At 28.7% G+C, this 19,524-nt stretch overlaps 2 protein-coding genes across 3 annotated transcripts; both read left to right on the forward strand.

Moving 5' to 3' along the window:
* The first annotated feature begins 6,296 nt into the window (after positions 1–6,296).
* LOC107010370 (protein GID8 homolog) lies at positions 6,297–10,215 on the forward strand. 2 transcript variants are annotated; one of them, XM_015209649.2, is made up of 6 exons: positions 6,297–6,497; positions 6,721–6,890; positions 6,979–7,085; positions 9,159–9,290; positions 9,549–9,705; positions 9,822–10,215. In XM_015209649.2, exons 2-6 carry the CDS (start codon positions 6,836–6,838, stop codon positions 9,941–9,943), a joined length of 573 nt encoding a protein of 190 aa, XP_015065135.1. In that variant the 5' UTR covers positions 6,297–6,497; positions 6,721–6,835; the 3' UTR covers positions 9,944–10,215. The 2 variants fall into 2 exon arrangements, with proteins under 2 accessions (XP_015065135.1, XP_015065134.1); XM_015209648.2 differs by having other exon boundaries at positions 6,721–6,880.
* Positions 10,216–12,626: 2,411 nt separating this feature from the next.
* Positions 12,627–13,730, forward strand: LOC107010631 (F-box/kelch-repeat protein At1g16250-like). The gene has a single exon (XM_015209910.2). The coding sequence runs from the start codon at positions 12,627–12,629 to the stop codon at positions 13,728–13,730; it is 1,104 nt and encodes a 367-aa protein (XP_015065396.1).
* The last annotated feature ends 5,794 nt before the right edge of the window (positions 13,731–19,524 follow it).

Genomic DNA, 19,524 nt, shown 5'->3' on the forward strand with positions numbered 1-19,524 from the left:
TGGGGGGCACATCCTTTATGCTTATAAAGTTATATATAATGTTAGAGAGAACCATATAAATTGATTTCATGTCTTATCATCCTCTCCAAAACCATAATTAAGTTTAATTAGCTTTAAGAAATTCTTGAAAAGTGTCAAATGACATAGACAGAACATAAGGATCAATAGTGTTGAATTTAATCTAGATATTATGTTTTACTATAATTCTTCTGATTTCAGATTATTGAAACTCATCAGAAACAGTAAGTATATGTCTAATTAATAGCCTTTATACTGCTAATATATATACAACTCATATCTTATTAATTAATAAATGATAACTAACGTGGCAGTTCGTTGATACTTGATGGTAATTTGATTCAATGAATTCGTTAGGAAGATCGTGTAATTAATTTTATCTTCTTATCTTAGTTTAGTGGAAGGTATCGAAAGGAATAAGTTGTCCCATCTTCTATAGAAAAAATTATGAACGATAAAATTAGCTTATCAAAATATAATTCATTAAATTAATCTAAATTAGAGATAAGCTTATGTCAAGTTGATTTGAGCGTATCAGTCTAAGTAATATTTGAACGAGTTATATTTTTTGGATCAGTTTAATTTCAACTTAATCTCGTCCATTTAATATCTCCACGTGTAATTTCTCGAATAAGAAAAGAGTAGAATAAAGTTTTGAATAGACAATCATTTAGCAAAAGAATAGAATTCAAGCATTCCATGCACGGCCAAGAGTTGAGAAATGGCATGTCAAAATGACAAGAAATGGTAATTGTCAACAAGTCTATATATATCCCTATGATTAGTATTTAAGCATAAATGGATATATGTATCTTTTGAATATTGTCCTTTATGTGAAAAAAAAGATGATTTAACATAATAGTAATCCATATATTAGCAAATGTAAAATTTAAAAAAAAAAAAGCACATTAATATTCAACTTGTGAAATTAATCAATCAATTGACATAATGAAATTTGAATTTTATGTATGATTGGGTTATATAGCCTGAAAGAATAGTGTTTTAGTCGATGTTGTAAATTTATTTTTATGTTTTCAAAAGCAATCAATTGTGAGGTGCGTGGGTTTTGGATAGACCTCTGTCATACGAAATATAAGTAAAAATATTATTTAAAAAGAAATTAGAGGACGATATGGATCTTGTCTGTAATGAGCAAAATAGATTGATCAAACAATTTAAAGGAAAAGAAATAGCCTATACAAATAAATGTCGATATTATAAATAAAACCACATAATCTAACTAATTGTAATAAATAAGTCATTTGTATAATAAACGTCGATTTCCCTTCTACTAGTATTAATTAATGTAGATTATTTCTTATACTCACATAAGATGGAATATTCAAAATTACTCTCTTTCTCCTGTTGAATTCAACATAGAATATTAACGTACATATAATTACTTAGATAAAAAGTTCTTTTACGAAAAGAGAAAAGCATTGTAGCTTTAAGCCGTTGTTGTTTTAAGAATCATTATATATAAAGTGGAAATAAGAAGAAATAATTAATGGTCCTGCTTTGAATAATCACAAAGGAAGGAAGTGGGGGTCGTTAGACCTATCAACACTAATGCTATAGGGAACAAAAAACCATTTAATTTAGTCAAACTAGTCCTCGATCTGTTTAAAAGAATGAATTAATTTGATTTAACACGAAACATAAAAAATAAAGTAGATTTTTTGATCTTTCGATTATATCATTTAAATTCATGATTTTAAACATGTCATATAAAAAGCTGAAAGTAATATATATTGTCAAATAAAGAAAAGATATCATGATTCATTTTCTAAAAGAAAATAGGTTTATTTTTTTTCAATCGGAGGGTGTAGCTACTTTAATTTCTACCGTAATTAAAATTAAAAAAAAAGTACAAAAAAAATTATCAAGCTAGGTGGATTGGGTCAGTTCTTTATATTTTATAAACAATTCTTTGACAAGATCAAGTTTGTTGAATATTTCAAAGTTTTGAGAGATATTTCTAGATGTGCATGAGATGATATTTGTGTTAGGATTATGAATTGTGATAAGCTTTCTCTTCTTTTATTATAATCTCGTATATTTATTCGAATTTAATTAATGATGTGATCATATTTAGATAAGTCGATTTAACAGTTTTTATATAAGTGTGACCAAAAGTTTAAGAAAAAATTAGATAAAGATATTATGAAACATTTCATCATGAAAGCCAAAGTTGTACAAACAGTAGTCCAACACTATCAAAAGAAAATATGACTTCTAAATCATTTTATTTATATGTAATGATTAAGAACATTCCAAAGGTAATTTTATTTGCTTTAATTCCCTTATCCAAGTTTTTATTATATTTTGGAGCTTATTATTGTACACTATAAACATGTGCTACAATAGGTAGTTAATTATAGTATGATCTTTAGGAAAAATGTAATTATAACCAGCCATCTTCCTTGACCACTTTTCCTTAACAAATTTCAGTTTGAACCATTAGATAGATTTAAAATTTAAAATTTATTAATTTTTATTATTATTTTAAGTTATGACACAATAATATATGAATTTTGAATTATATATTTATATTTTTATGTGATTTTATAAATTTTAAATAAAATTTATCTCTGATCAATATAATTCAAATAGAAAATACATATTTTTTATTAATATGATGTCTGAATCAATTTACGTGTTGATTATAATAAATATCGGAGTGTAATCATTTCCATGTTAAATAATTAATATAGCATATAATATGTATTTTATATATGCTATGAAATTTATAAATCACGTATTGACTAAGATAAAAATAGAAAACTTTAAATACAAAGTCTATTCCTCCCACTAAGTAGGCATTTTTGGAGTCTAAATCATTATTTTGTTTTCTTTGGATTAACGTCATCGTTTTCAATTCTCCACAATCATATTTTACTACTTTATTATCTTGATCAGTAAAAGGTCAAAGCACGATATAATTAATTACAACACAATACAATATAATACTTTCTTCCTCCATTTTAATTGACGTATAAAATGATCTAAAATATTTTTAAACTATTTATGTACGTAAAAAAAATATTGATTTATTAACTCCACAATACTTTCAGCATCAATTTTCACGGCCCTATATGTAATGCCCTTATTAGAAGCTAAGCGTCAATCTTTACGACTTTATAATGCTCATAATTATTTTTATCATATTAAAATGAGAATGATTATAATTTTATCATATTTTTTAATAATTTAAATTTAATTTAAAATAAAAAATGTTAATCTCTTCATTTCAATATAATTGTTTGATTTTGACTTGACATGAAATTTAATTATTTTTAAATGGAATTTTTGATCTTTTTATGCAAACTGTACCCGAAATATCCTTTAATTTTGTAGTTTCACGACGGGTGAAAATTGAAACTAAAAAATTATTTAAAAATTAACAAAAAAAAAATTTCTTAAACAATTTGAATCGGAAGTTTGTTAAAGTCTACGTCAGGTCAACTAATTAAAGTTGAAAAGGATGTATGTATGTTCCCCTTATACAATTAATAGCTAGCTAACACGAAGAAAATTAAGATTCCAAATAAATTTGTTAAACGTAAAGTCTGTCATTTTTATGACTAACAAAGAAGAATTTGATAAGAAAAGAACCCATAAATTAGAGGAGAAAAAAAAAATTAATGGAAGGAACTATTTATTAGACTAGTAAACAGTGCTTCCATTAGGAAAATAGCAACACATGACTTGTTCTTCAAAGATTATAATATATGGTCGATGCTTATTTTCTTGTCAATATCAAATGCCAAAACCTTTTTTTTTTTCTCCAGATTTCGACCAAATTAAGTCATTATATAAAGCAATTCACTAAAATAATACGTTTTTTAAAATTTTACAAAATTAGCATAAACGTATTTTACAGTAACGTTTTAGGGTATATTTTATTTTTTTAAAAGCTGACGGCGTTAGATTGATATATGTTACTCAAGTAACGTTTTAGGATTAAAACGTTATTCGAAATAACGTTTTAGGAGTAAAACGTTACCTATAGTAACGTATATCAACCTAACACTGTTAGTTTTTAAAAAACAAAATATATCCTAAAACGTTATTGTGAAATACGTTTATACTAGTTTTGTAAAATTTTAGAAAAATATATTATTTGATAAATTGTTTTCTGTAATGATTTAGTTTGGTCAATGAGGCGATACAAATATAATGTCGTGAGTCTGAACAAATGTGCGAATTGAACAAATGTGGATCGAAGCAAGACAGATTAATTTTTTCTCTGAAAAAAAATTTATGCTTGCATATATTTAATTATCACTGAATTAGTTATTTATTGAGAATTTATGTATACTAATATTTATTAAATTTGAGTTTGTGAAAGCACTTTAATAGAAGTGTCTTTGTGTTTTTATTTTGCATTTTGAATTTTTGAGCCGTTTTTTTTATTTCATTTCATATTATAAGAGAATTCAACCTTATGCTTGAAAATGAATAGGAAGATTATGTAAATATACTATTTGGACAATTAGTTTATGAATATGGTAGAAGTATAAATTACATATACATTTTGATACTATTATATTTGTACATGTTGTGTGTATGCTTATGATTTGTTTGACATGTATATTTAATTTAAAATATACACTGTCTAAACATTGTGTATATATTTTATAAATTGATTGTTAATGGTATTGGGCTATTTTTTTATTTTTTGGGGGCTTTTGGGGGAATTTCAGTTTTTTTTTTTTTTTAAATCAAATGTCTCTCATTATTTCATAAAAAACAACATGCCGAAAATATAATGCTCTACTAAGTAGTTTGGTGTAAGGGCAGGTAAATGAGTTGTTAGAATTGAATTTGGTTGAATTAAAATAAACTAAATTAAATTAAATTATTGTCAATATTGCTTTTAAAATAATTTTAAATATCAATGGTACTTTATTTGGAAAGTCATTTTTAAACTTATATGTAATTATTTTTTTAAATAAAGATACACATTTAGTTATTTTGGATAATTAACTACAGATATTCATATTTCATCGTTTCTAATTAACTTCAACATTACATATTTGAAGATGTTTTGAAATGAATAAACATATAAATTTTTATGCATTGCAATCTTGAATTGGATAGTAATTTTGAATATACGTGAACTTTAACCTCAAAGACTAGTAAAGTTGAGATAAGTCGAATTAAAATGAACTAAACCATGTGTCATTATACAAATCACTCAACTCTTACCACATTTGTGTGAAGCATTTAGATAATTTTGTTTGTGAATAAAGATATAATCCTAAAATATCTCATAAATTTCTAAATATTTTTCTTTTTTTATAAATATTACTCCTTCTATTTAAAAAAGGATGATCTAGTTTGACTTGAAACGGAGTTTAAGAAAAGAAAGAAATTTTTTAACCTTGTGATTTTAAATTAAAGTTATGTTAAATTTATCAAAATATTCTTTAATATTATGGTCTTAAACATGTTACGTGGAAAATTGAAGTTAAAGTGTTGCTAAAAAAGAAAAAGGAATCATTCTTTTTTAAAGACTAAAAAGACTAAAAAAAAATAAAATCATTCTTTTTTAAACGAAGAGAATATTTAATTTTTTAAAATATTATATTGTATTTAACTTAATAAATAAAGCTATCTAAAGGTGAATATATAATTTCATTAGATTAAGTTTGAATTAAATTATGTGAATTGCATTAGATTTTTGTATAAATGAAAACTACTATTATTATAAACTTAATAGTTGAGGTGCAAGTGATGCAACGAATATATTGTAATAATATCAGAAAATGTATACCATAGTCGAGCTAATCTTTTATTTGTTTTTCTTCATTTTTTTTTGTTATAGTAAATATAGAGAAAAAATAAATTAATTTAAATTTGATTCTTGGTTTGGCCAATTATAAAAGATCGGGTGAATCACAGTTAACTTAAAATGGATTGAACCTGCATAATGTGCAACTATGTAGTCATAACATATTTGAAGTTTATGAACGGTGACAAGTTTATATTTATTTACAATAAAAAGAATAATATATTATCTTTAAATTTACGCTCATCTCTATTTTAAATATACAAAATTTAATATTTTACAATTTTAAATTATACAAATTTATACTCATATTTATATATTAGGATGGATTGTGGCGTAGCGATGAAACTGTTTCACCCTTGATTATAGATTTCGAGTTTGAGGATATGAAAGTATGATTGGGAGTGCCACACCCGAATGAGTACGTACAAAAAAAGAAAAACGAAAAAAAAAATTTAGATAACTATAAAAAACTTAAATTCAAAATAAATCGAGGGCATTTCTGGTAACTTGAGCAACTGTCCATTATTCTTCTTCTTCAACCTTCACAGTTCTTCCCCAAATTTTGAAATTTTACAAAACTTGCAGAATTCTCCCCCAGATTCATTTTCTTCGAGGTGGAGTGTTGAACACTAATGTCATTGTTCTGGATTCCGTATCGTCGCTAAGCTGAACTGATGCCATGGTATTTTTTTGAATTTTTTTTGAATTTCATCAAATTTTTTGCCCCCAATTTGAAATTATCTTGCATTTTTATCAATCTTGTTGCTTCAAATCAGTTATTTGGAAGTTGAATGTGTGACTGTAATAAAATGTTTTGAGTTATTTGCTGCTTTAATCGCATATTAATCAGTTAATTGTATTTGATTATGTTGTTGAACTTTATTTATCTTTTTGTTGATTTGTAGTCCACGAAAAAGAAATTAATTACGAGAGATGATTGGGAGAAGAGGCTCAATGATGTAAAGATTAGAAAAAAAGATACAGATAGATTGGTAATGAATTTTCTAGTTACAGAGGGTTATGCAAAAGCTGCAGAGAAGTTCAAAATGGAATCAGGAACGAAACGTATCCTTAGGTCGAAAGATGATCATGTTATGTTTTATACAAATGTGTATGTTATTGGTTATGTAGTTTAACATTTGTTTATCCTTATATGTCAATAGCTGAGATTGATCTCGCTAGCATCGAGGACCGGATGGCTGTAAATAAGGCTGTGCAGTCTGGTAATGTGGAGGATGCAATCGAGATGGTTAATGATTTGAATCCCGAGGTATACCTGCTGATTATCATGTACATTTGGCTAGAATGATATCTCACAGTATAAACACATCGTCTAGCTAGTGGTATAATTTGAGTTTCTTGTGGTTTGCATGTTTCTCTTTTTGGATTCTTATAATATATGATGATCCACCCTTTATGTTAAACATGGTTCCTTTATGTGTGTGTCTGAGAGATAGATAGGTGATCCGTTAGCTGTATGTGTTAAGAGTGACATTCCAAAAGAATGATAGCAAACAGGGAAGTCATTAGAACAGAATATGATGAGGAACTATTTACAGTGCACAGCTGTGGAGAGCACTTCTTTTTTGTGAGTCAGTAAAAGAAAACGATTACTGGAACAATTTTCAACTCACATCAACTTTATGAATCTTGATGCCAATGAAGACAAATATTCATTTCTGTTTTCTGTTCCACTCTTAACTGTTTGCTCATCAATGAATAGAAGAGGCAAAAATGTAGGGACTCATTAGTCTTGTTCTACTTTGTAACCTGACATTCCAATGTGTTAAATGAAGTTGTGGATGTGATCCAACACTTATCATATACAGTTCCTTTTTGTATTCTTTCCCTTCTTGTTTTCCCTGGACATGTGTTGTGTCTTCTTGCATGCACCTTGACTGATCCACCTAGATTCAAATCATGCATCAACGATTTTGTTTATCCCTTTGGGGACAACAGTCTTCATAGTTCCTATAATTTATATTCCCTTTTCCTTTGGGTTTTTCCTTGTTATCTTATGTTGCTGTCCAGAAGTTAAATAAATGTCGGTGTTGCTCACTTCCAGTGGAACTGTTAAATCCTTAGAGAAGTATATAGTCTTTACTGCTAGACATTCCACCAGTTTGTGCAAATGGTAAACGGAATCTCTTAATTATTCTTCTTACAGAGGATGTGTTAATCATCTTCTGAACTTTTTTTGTTTGTTTCTAACTGATGGTAACAATAGCTTCGCCCTTGTTATTTTGACTTCAAAGAAAAGCTTTCCTATATGAGCTTGAACTCTGCCTGAAGTCTCCATAATCTCCAAGCTCAAGTATTAATCACAGAATTTTATGCTGGGATATGGATCTTAAGAGTTCTGATCATGAAACTGCTCGAGCAAGCGTTAATGAACATATATATAACTGAGGGGAAGATAAATTGCATTTATTTGAAATGACCACAGAGTATAGAGAAGCTCTTTAATATTAGCAGATAGTATGAAATAGATAGCTCTGTCCCTTGAGGGGGTTGGTATTATGTAAGAGAATTCTTCATCTGGAAGGTTTATGGTTCCAATGCAACCTTTTTAATTTGCAGTTAAAACCTAAAGAATGCAAACAAACACTTAGGAATTGCATCTTTCATTAGTATGCTAGATAAAAATTTGAGCAATTAAAGCATTTGAACTCACTCAGTCACTCTTGGAATCCTGTTAGTTTTACTTCAGTAAACATATGTTTGCAGTTTGCTTTATTGTTGTGCTATCCTTTTCTTTTTTCTTTTTGCTTTCTACGTCATCTCTAGAAGACTGAGTGACATGAATTATTGTCTTACCTTTGAATATTTGAACCTTTCCTATAGAGAAGTGTATGCAAACTTCTGGTTTGGTTAATGACATGAAAATCAATTTATAATTGTTGTCTTTGATTAGAATTAGACCATACGGACCAAGATCTAGTTTCTTACTTGGGATGAATCTTCTAAACTGAGCTATTATGCATTGCAATGGGTTCCAGGCCCCTATTATCTTTTCTTTTTTCTTTTTTTCTCTAAAATAACAGGAGATCATCTAATGTTGTTTCTATGTAGCCAATATCAATTTCCCCCGTAGCTGATATCAGATCAGGGACGTGATATTCCTGAAATATCCAAACGATGTTGAATTTTCTTTTTTTGGTTCATTGTTCTGTTATTTTATGTACACATATGCCTTGCCTTTTGTCTCTAGTATCTTTTCTCTTGTCATCTCGTGAGATTAACACCCTAAAAGATCTTGATACTTAGAAGGTTATCACAAACGAGTGCTGATTTTTAGGTTGTTTGAGTTGATTGTATCCTAAGTTTACCTTCATTAATGCAGATATTAAAAACGAATCCCCAACTCTTTTTCCATCTCCAACAGCAAAGGCTGATAGAATTGATAAGGAATGAAAAGGTTGAAGAAGCTTTGGAGTTTGCTCAAGAGGAACTGGCTCCAAGGGGAGAAGAAAATGTAAGTATTCATCTTTAATTACTATGTTCGAGATTTCTGTTAGTTTCTTTTTTAGAATGCAACATACATCTTCACACGATCTATATTATCCAAGGAGAAAAGCAAGTCTTTGCTTTAACTCTCAGTTTAATTTCATATATCATCTGCATTTCAAATCTTGTCTGGCTGAACTTCATAGTTCCTCGACATTAAAACCTATTGACTGGGGGAATGTTTCCATATTTTTTCTGTTGACTAATTATAGTAATAACTTTACAGGAAAGCTTCTTAGAAGATTTGGAGAAGACTGTTGCATTGCTAGCTTTCGAAGAAGTATCTGAATGCCCAGTTAGAGAGCTTGTAGATGTATCCCAGCGCTTAAAGACCGCAAGTGAGGTAAATGCGGCAATTCTTACCAGCCAAAGTCATGAAAAAGGTTAGTCCCATTTTCATTAAAAAAAAATACTTCATCACTCCTGATATCGGTCGGGAGAGACAACATTTATTTAATAATGATCACGGCATTTGATTCGTGTTTTGATTATGCAACAGATCCGAAGCTTCCAAGCCTATTGAAGATGTTGATATGGGTACAGGACCAGCTTGATGAAAAAGTTTATTACCCTCGCATAACCAATCTGTCGACTGCATCACTTGAAAATCCTGCTGTCTAAAATACAATCCAAGTTCCCTTCACTTCACGGTTGCATGCATCCTCCCTGAATATAGCTAAGGCAAGAAGACCTTATACTCTTTTCTTTTAACCACTCGTTGCTGGTTGATTCATTTTCATTGATCTATGGTTTCTTAGGCATACGTTAGATTTGGCAGTAGGATGTGCAGTTAATTACTCAACAGACCTAGTTTGTATTTTCCTTTTTAAAGGTAATTGATGATTAATAAAAAACTACATAATTCAATGAGGAAAGACTCTTCCTTTGCCAAATTTGGGTATTTTCATCAAATGGGCTCATATTGATATTAGGACTGCTTTGTTACTCAAGTCCAATAAAGAGGGGCACACTGTTGAAATGAAAAGTAAATGGCCCAATTAGATTATTTGATTCTTCACCGGATTTTCGGTACTTGTTTGGGGACCTGACTCCCATTTTTGAAGTTTAGTATTCCTAATCGACTCCATTCTAGCTTCGGCTCAAAAACTCTGGTTAAGAATGAAATGATACTTAGTTCCTCGAAAGCATGTAATTGGGTTTATAAAAATTGAGGTGCAAGTCATCAACAACAACATTTTCAATATAATTTCATAAGTGGGGTACGAAAAATGTATGACTTCATCCCCTACAGAGATGAATAGATTATTTCTGATAGATCCTTGGCTCAGGTAAACATCTAAAAGCATTTTGAAAAAAGAGAATACAGAAATATTGAGAAAATAACTACTGAAGAAAAAGTTGTTGGTTCTTGATAATAGCAAAGTGTAATAGTATATAATATGTAAAGCACCGAATTTATGCTGGGCTCGACAACTACAGTGTTGCTAGATTCCCACATGATATAATTTACACCCTTTAATAGTGCTACTATACATAATTATATATTATCTGATTAATTTATTGCTTACTTAAAAAGAGTATCTTATTTGGATTTGCTCCCTTTACCTTTTGTGTTTTCTTAACTTTTTCAGAGTGGGATGCACACCAAAATTCATAGCGGGGGGAAATCCCAGACCTAAAATAAATATATATTTTCTTGTGGGGTTAATTATGCTATTAAAACAATAAAATCTCATTAACATAATTATTCCTTCATGAGGTCTCAGGTTTAAAACTCAGTGGAGATAAAAAAGAAAATAGAAGGTGGTACTTTTCATTTATTCATGTTTTGATGAATAAAATTACATGGTAATTGTTGTTAATAGGAAGAGGTAATAGGTATCCCATAAAATTAATCGAAGTGTACGAAATCTGTTATAAACACCACAATCATTAAAAAATAGTACTCCTATTGAATAATATTAGTACTTGATATGAAAAACTAGCATGCCATGATCATCTCTTAGTTATCCGATCCTACTAATAATTTAATACAATTTTTTCATAGATCATGTGTATTGATTCTTATAATAGGATAGATATCTTATACCACACTCTCTTTAATTGCAATCTTTTCTCAAATCTGACATGAATGCAGAATGTATAGTGCATCGAATTGTCTTAAATATATATATATATAAAAAATATTAATTTTTTAAATATTTGACGGAAGTCAAGTGTTAATTTTTGAATGGATTTAAAGGAGCAAAATTGCCAAGGAATATAACTAAATGATAACTTTATAATATCTACCCCATATATGAAATATTTGTCATTTTCTTGCACTATTTACGCCATCGTCTGCTTGTTATCTTGTTGAAACAAAAATGATAAGATTTTGTTGCCCAGTCTATCATATATGGCCCAAGAAAGAGTCTTAACGAAAGACAAAATTAGCAGGCTACATGTGAAAACCATTGGATGTTGTTTCTCAACGTTGATGGATGATTACATTATGAATTATTTCATGGGAGATATAAATTATATGTAAAAAAATTGGAAGTTTTCAAATATATGTTTGATTATGTGAATTTTATTTATATTTCTAAATGTTTGAACAAAATACCTAATAGTTTAGCTGAATTCTTTATTTTTTTGGCTGAAAGAAATCTTGAGAGATGTTTTTTCCAAGTTGGTTTGTACTATCATATTAAGGTTGTATTTGAACTTTGTAATCTCGTGAACAATCTTTTGGGATTGAGTTAGGCTCATGTGTCTCTTCATATGGACTTGGATAAACCTCTCTCTATGAGCTAGTTTTTGGAGTTGAGCTAGGTCCTGTCCATCTCAATTTGTTGTTCACCAATGTTGGACCCCCATTTATAAGTGTTCACACTCCAGTTGAGGTCCATATGCATCGGTAAAGGGATGAAAATTAAAATTGTCTCACATCAGTAGAGAAATGAAAAATTGATCATCTTATATAAACTTAGATAAATTTTCCTCGAAAAATATGTATTCCATAAATTAACCTTATAAATGTTTGATACTATCCTTTTTACTCATATAAAGTAGCCGTCTTAGGCTTGTGCCAAGTAATAAAAAAAAGGCAATCAGAACGAACTAAAATTTTCGATACATTCTATTAAAAACATTAGATTACAAAAATTGGAAGTTACCCTTAACGATACTAACAAACAATTTTTCATAGTAATCTCCGTCTTATCAATTAAAATCTCACATACATGAAAAACATATATTTCTTCCTAATTTGCACACAAAAGTATAAACTAAGTTACGAAAATTCTCATCACTTATCAATTTTAAAACATCGAGTGCAAGTAAGTATTTTCCAGTCAAACTTATGGGTTCTCTTCCCTTTCCATCCCCATCTCGAGCATCGCCACGTTCACCGGAAAATTCCACTTCAAGGTACTCTATTTTTGCATCATTCTGTTCAACTATTGTGACAAATGATGCCACTGTTACAAATTGGATAGCATGTTATGATCCTTCTAATAATACTTGGAGTTATGTAACTTCCATCCCCGATTTACCCGAAAATCACGTACTCAAGGACTTCGCGATGGTCTCAGTCTTGAATTCACTTTATATTATTGGTGGTCGACTCTGTAAAAAAGAGAAAACTCAAAATGCTCAATATGGAATCGATGAATTTTTCGATAGAGATATTGATGTAATGTCATTGGTGTTACATTACGATGTTAATTCTAATCAATGGTCAAAATGTGCACCACTTAACGTACCACGTTACAATTTTGCCTATGTTGTTGAGGAAAATAAAATTTATGTAGCTGGAGGTCAATCAATGTTGGGTAGTGCTAAGGGTACTTCATCAAGTGAAGTTTATGATACTTTAATTGATGATGGTCGATGGATTTTATTGACAAATATGAATAGGTCAAGGTGCAAATGTGTTGGCGTGACGTGGCAAGGGAAAATCCACGTGGTTGGTGGATTTGTACAGGGTGGAGGGTTTTCGCAATACGTTGACCGTTGTTCAGCTGAGCTGTATGACATGTCAGCGGGACAATGGGACCTCGTGGCGGGGATGTGGCAGTTGGATGTGCCAGCTAATCAAATCGTTGAGGTGAATGGTAGGTTATTTAGCTCTGGGGATTGTCTTAATGTATGGAAAGGTCATATTGAGGTCTATGATGGGAAACTTAATATATGGTACATGGTTGAAGGTTCACAAAAGAATATTTTCCCCTTTGAAGAAAATGGACAACTTATTCATCGACTATACTTGACAATGGCCCCAATTGGGACACATTTGTATTTCTTGGCAGGTTATCGAACAGTCGACGATCCATCAAAAACAATATCAATGATATATACATTTGACACGTCAGCAACGGGAGGTGCGTGGAAGAGCTTCGAACCAATCCATGAGGAAGGAGAAAGAGAGCTATGTAGTCATTGTTGTGTTGTCCAACTCTATTAAGCTAGCTAGGGTGAGAGATCTTTCTTAAGCAAGAAAACAAAAATATCACAACATTTAGGTATTGTACAATTTTGATTTTCCAAATTCTGCATATATAGCAGAAGCTTTATGTATCAGACTATTTTGTTCTTTTAAGTAATCATCGTAACTTGAATTTCAAGAAAACATTGAAGTAAAAGTGTGTGGGGAAATCCCTTTTTCCTTCATTAGAGGAAACAACCAAAAACATTATGGTTTTGCTTAAAATAAGTAAAGAGATTAAGCAAACATACATGATTTGATTTTGTCTTTCTAGCTAGGCCCCTTAGTAGTATAATAGGTCTTTAAGCTTTATATGACATATATTTTATGTTAGCAAATAAATTAAATGATGATGATGTTGGACAAATGTCCCTACTTAGGTCTATGAAAAAATAGGTTGTTTTGTTGACAATGATTTTTCTACAAAATATTTTATATTTTCCCTAGCTAGTTACTAGTATAGAATCTATATTCTAAATTTTCTTTTTTGGGGATTTGCCTAAGTAGTAGTACTAGATTAAAAGATTTGGTGAGACTTATTAGTGTGTTAAACTATGATTAATTTCTTTTCGGCTTGTCTGCAATTATTTCACTGGTCTTCAAGTTACAATGATGTCTTTTTTTGGTTTTTGTCTGTTGTTCTGTATTTATATTAAGGCTGATTAAATATAAATTTGTATCAAGGAGATTCACGAAGATAAAACATTTGTATCCAGAAGACTCAAACTTGATTTCTGAATTAGGATAAAAGAGTATTTATCACTCTACCATAATCTTTGTTGCTAAGATACAATGATGTTTGTTTTACATAGCACCAAGTGCCTACTTTCATGGATCTTGCCTAAGCCAGAAGAGAGATTCTAATGGAACGGGTCGTTCGAGTCATCTAGAGCGTTTAGTCATGAATTTTTTCTTTTTTCTTTTCTGAGCTAAACTTTTAAAACTTATTTGATTATAATATTTCGTAATTCAGTTTGAAGTTGAATTGTAGAATTGTCAAATATATATATATTTCATAGTAAAATTGAATATTGAGGAAATGACAATTTCTTTGGTACCAAAAATCATGTGAATATGTTTCATAGTAAAATTGAATATTGAGGAAATGAAGTTAATACTGTATTATTACTCCTCCGTCTCAAATTAAATAATATATCTTAGTAAGAACAAACTGTTTGTGTCCCTTTAAAAATTAAAAACACAAAGTAATACTCTCTCTGTCTTTAATTATTTGTCCACTTTTAAATTGATATATCTATTAAGAAATAATAATTGACATAATGAGTTTACCATTTTACTCCTATTAATTATGAAATGAATATTTTAAAGCTTAAGATTTTCAAGAAGTTTTAAATTTTTTTTAAAGTAACTAATTGAACGTATAATAGGTAAAAAAATGTTCTTTCTTGATTTGTAGAACTGAACTAGTAATTAAGGACAACTAAAAAAAGGGATAATTGTATAGAATGACAAACTAATAACATAAAATAAATATAGCAGCTACCGTTTGATTTATTTGTGTTCCATAGCAAACTGTTTGTCAATCCCTCTCTCCCTCATTTTCTCGCTCGCCACTCTCCCTCTCTCGCTCGCTTTCTGTCGCTCGACTCTCTCGCTTTATACAATTTGTATAAATTGTATAACTTGTGTTTCTAATTGTATAAAGCGAGAGAAAATTGTATATACACATATAAATACATATATTTTTATCCTATACACTTAAATTATACAATAAAAGTACTCCCCTGCCCAAGTCTCTTTTGCCTTTCTCTCTTTCTCGTTTTATACAAATTCAAATAGTTTTTTAATTTCTCTCTTTTTCGTTTTATACAATTGGATTTAATTGTATATTCCCTGCCCAAGTCTCTTTTGCCTTTCTCTCTTTTTCATTTTATACAAATTCAAATTGTACATAATCGTCCTATACAGTTATAATTACGCACTTCATTTTATACAATTCTCTGCCTAAGTCTCTTTCCTTTCTCATTTATTACACTTCGTTTTATACAATCGCTTCAACTGTATATGTACAGCGAATTATACATATATGTTTTCTATGGAGCACAATTATGCAAACTTTATTTTAGCATCATATATAAATTTTATTTTTGCTATATATAAAAGTTACCCTAAAAAATGGACAAACAATTAAGGATAAAAAGAGTGTGTATGTGTTTATTAATTTCTGAATTTGGACATACTTTAGTAATGTAACACTTATTTTGAGACAGAGAAGTAATAAGGAAAATCCTTTTCCAAAATCGGTCAGAATAATATTTTATTTTTTAAAAATATTTTTATGATTTTAACTTTAATAATTTATAGTAATTAAAAAATATTTTAAAAATCAGTATATTTTAAAATTAAAAAATATCATGAATTTTTTAAATTTTTGATCAAATTCATACAAATTTTCGAAATATTTTGTATTAATCGAGTAATAAACCACTAATATTAAGAGGATGGATGCATGATTGATCCGACATACATATGGGGCTAGACTAGAAGGATCAAAAGGAAATCAAATAGTGACTAACTTTATTACTTTAATAAATATTATAGCATCCAAAGAGTTGCAATTTTGACTGAAAAAAAGAAACAAAAATAAAATCTAATTTATTAAAAGAATATATAAAAGACTGAGAAATTTGAGTCGGCCAATCCAATGACCAATTGCCAGGATACCAAGGGACAAATTTGTCCCTAATGTTTGACATGTCAATAAAAATTTCTTTTTAAAATCATGTCTCATAAAAAAAAATTAATTTTTTTTTCGAGACAGGGATAATGTATTGGCAGACTATTAATTACTTTTACTTAGATCATATGTATTTAGATTATAATTTTTTTTTGAAATGTTGCATGTGATTTCTTAAGTGTAAACGAACTTAATAATTAAAAAGAGTTATTGGCAAGATTCAGAATTATTATAATAGTTTACCTGATGAGCTTCTTACGTTGTGTTTTTGAGATGAAGAGTTCAAATCTCATTAGTGACATAGTATTTTCAAAATTCACAAACGTTAATCCCGATTCTCTCTTCTGTTTCTCCAAACTTCAATTGTCAACAATATTTTTGGATTGTTTAAAAAAAAGAACATTTCTCCAACAATCATAAATATAGTATTAGTTTCTTAATCTATTTACTTTTTTTGTAGACACTAAAACGAGTAGATGTGTAAATGCAAGGATCGAGTTTTACTCTATATCTTTTTTTTCTTATACTTATTTATTATTTTAATTTTATTTTTTTTTTATCATTTTTCACATATCAAGAAAAACAACTTTTTTTCATGTGTACTCTTAACATTAATAATTATTTCATGAATCATTTTTCAAAGTCTAGCAATAACACTCCTATTAACAAAATTAACTTGATAACATAACTATATCAGTTATTATATTTCTTTATATATATTACTCTATCCGTTTAAAAAAGAATGACTTCTTTTCTTTTTTAGCCTGTTCCGATGTTTTTCTATTTTTGGTAATATTTTAATTTCAGCTTTTCACGTGGCATGTTTAAAGCCGCAAGATCAAATGACAATTTTGTACATTTAATCTAACTTTAAGTTAAAAACACAAGATTCAAAAGTCTTCTTTATACGTTTAAATTTTGTGTCAAGTCAAATTAAATTATTTTTTGTGAAACGAAAGATTAATAAATTTAAATATGACCGGGATAAAAATGAACGGAGAAGTAAAAGTTAATTTGGTCATGAGGAGCATATGCATGCAGGTTTGACCACATCCTAATCAGTAAGAGCGCACGTAAAACTTTATTTTGTCTACTGCCATACGCCATCTCACGTGTGTTCTTCCCGCATGCGCTATCCATTTTTTTCCCACTCATTTACCCTCCTATTTTACTACTATTAAATAAACAAAATCATAGTTTGAAAATACTTTTAAATTTTATAATTTAAATATATAATGTAAAATATTTTATAATTTTAAATATATAATGTAAAAAATTTAAAATTATTTTTTATAACATTAAACAAATTAATAATAAAATTAAAAAGGAAAAAACGATAAATTATACCGATGCCTTCTATCATACTTTTAAAACATTAGTGTCAGTGTTATTCAAGAACTGGATTTTTATATACCTCAGATTAGTTATTATAGAATAAATTATCCTGCGATAGTTATTATGGGATAACTTATCTCTCAATCTATACAGAGGCAGAATCAGCCTTCTGTCAATGGATTCAACCGATTCCTTTGCTCGAAAATAATAAAATTTTATCTGTAAATTATTTATTTTTATCTTTCACACTAAACGAGTAAATCGCAACGAACGATCAGTCCATTTTGTTGGTGGAAACATGGAAAGTCCGACAATTTTAAGAGCTGACATGTACGATTTGATACAAAGAATATTTTTACTTTGACTAATTTGCCCTTCTTCCTATTTTTCAGTATGGCACACAATGTACAGTTAATTCCACGTCGGCATGATGAGCTGGAGCTACTTTGCTGACGTGTATGATTAAAAGCTTATCAGGGGACCACAGAGATGATAGTAAAAAAATATAAGTCGAAGTCGACGCATTGTGTCATATCATGTCTAATCATCTCTTATATATAATGTTTTATCTTGATTATATTTAAGTATTTCCATCTCACGTGTTTAAAATATCATTTCAATCTCATTTTTCTTATTTTATCTGTCAAAATATGATAACCACTCTCGCTTCCATTTTGATATCTTCATTTTTAATATTATTATTATTGTCAATATTTTCTAAAGAAGGACATCATATGACTATTCTTTATTATAATTGAGAAACAACTTTTTCAGTGATATTGATTTCACTTAATTAAGAGATGGTCCCCTTGATCTAACATTTCACTCTCCAACTTTTTTTGAGTCTATTGATGTGAGTTAACAAAAAAGAAATTTAACTTTTTGTGCACATCTCTCTGTGTAACAACTTTGGATAAGAGGCTTAGAAAAATGGAAAAAAAAAAAAAAGATTAGTGAAAATGATATCTAGCACTTAGATATGTCCAACATTGAAATAGAAATGAAAAAATCAATCATACATAAAACCAAATATTTTTGAAAATTCTCAAAGTATGAAATTTAGAAATTTGTCTTGGCTATATATAATTATTAATGAGGTCAAAGAGACAAGTCATCTTCTTGTAGTGGAAAATTCAAAAGGGGAGTAAAGGAGAAAGCTTTTGTTTTTTCACAATAATGGACCACTAACATGTCTTCTTGATATATGAGATTTTGTGATTAAAATATGTGATTGTGATGTTCAGATTAACTTGTTCATGTTTTAAAATTTTAATTTTATATCGAGTATAATAATTGATAGTGTATAAAAATATATTTTAATTACAGTTATTTAAAATATTTACAAAGAGAGATTTATTATTTTAAAATAAGAGAAGATTATCTTTTATTAAAAATCAACAATGGATATTAGCTAAACTCTTGATATATATGTACTACTATAGTCTATATATAAACAACCTCTATTTTGTATTTGTCATATTGGAATACTACTAGCATCTTCATTATACATAAAAATAAATAAATTAAGAGTATATTTGAATGAACTTATAATTTATGATTTAATAATACATTTTTTTTTAATAAAACTGTTTAAAATTTGTTCTAGTCACATAAATAGATTTCTCTTGTTCTACCTTTTCATCTACAATTATTGAGTCTAACCATACCCTAAAAAAGGAAAAAAAATAAAAAATTAGGCTGCATATACAACCAACTTTTTAAATACTTAATAATTTATTT

Source organism: Solanum pennellii, chromosome 2 (genome assembly GCF_001406875.1).
Source record: "Solanum pennellii chromosome 2, SPENNV200".
Lineage (NCBI taxonomy): Eukaryota > Viridiplantae > Streptophyta > Magnoliopsida > Solanales > Solanaceae > Solanum > Solanum pennellii.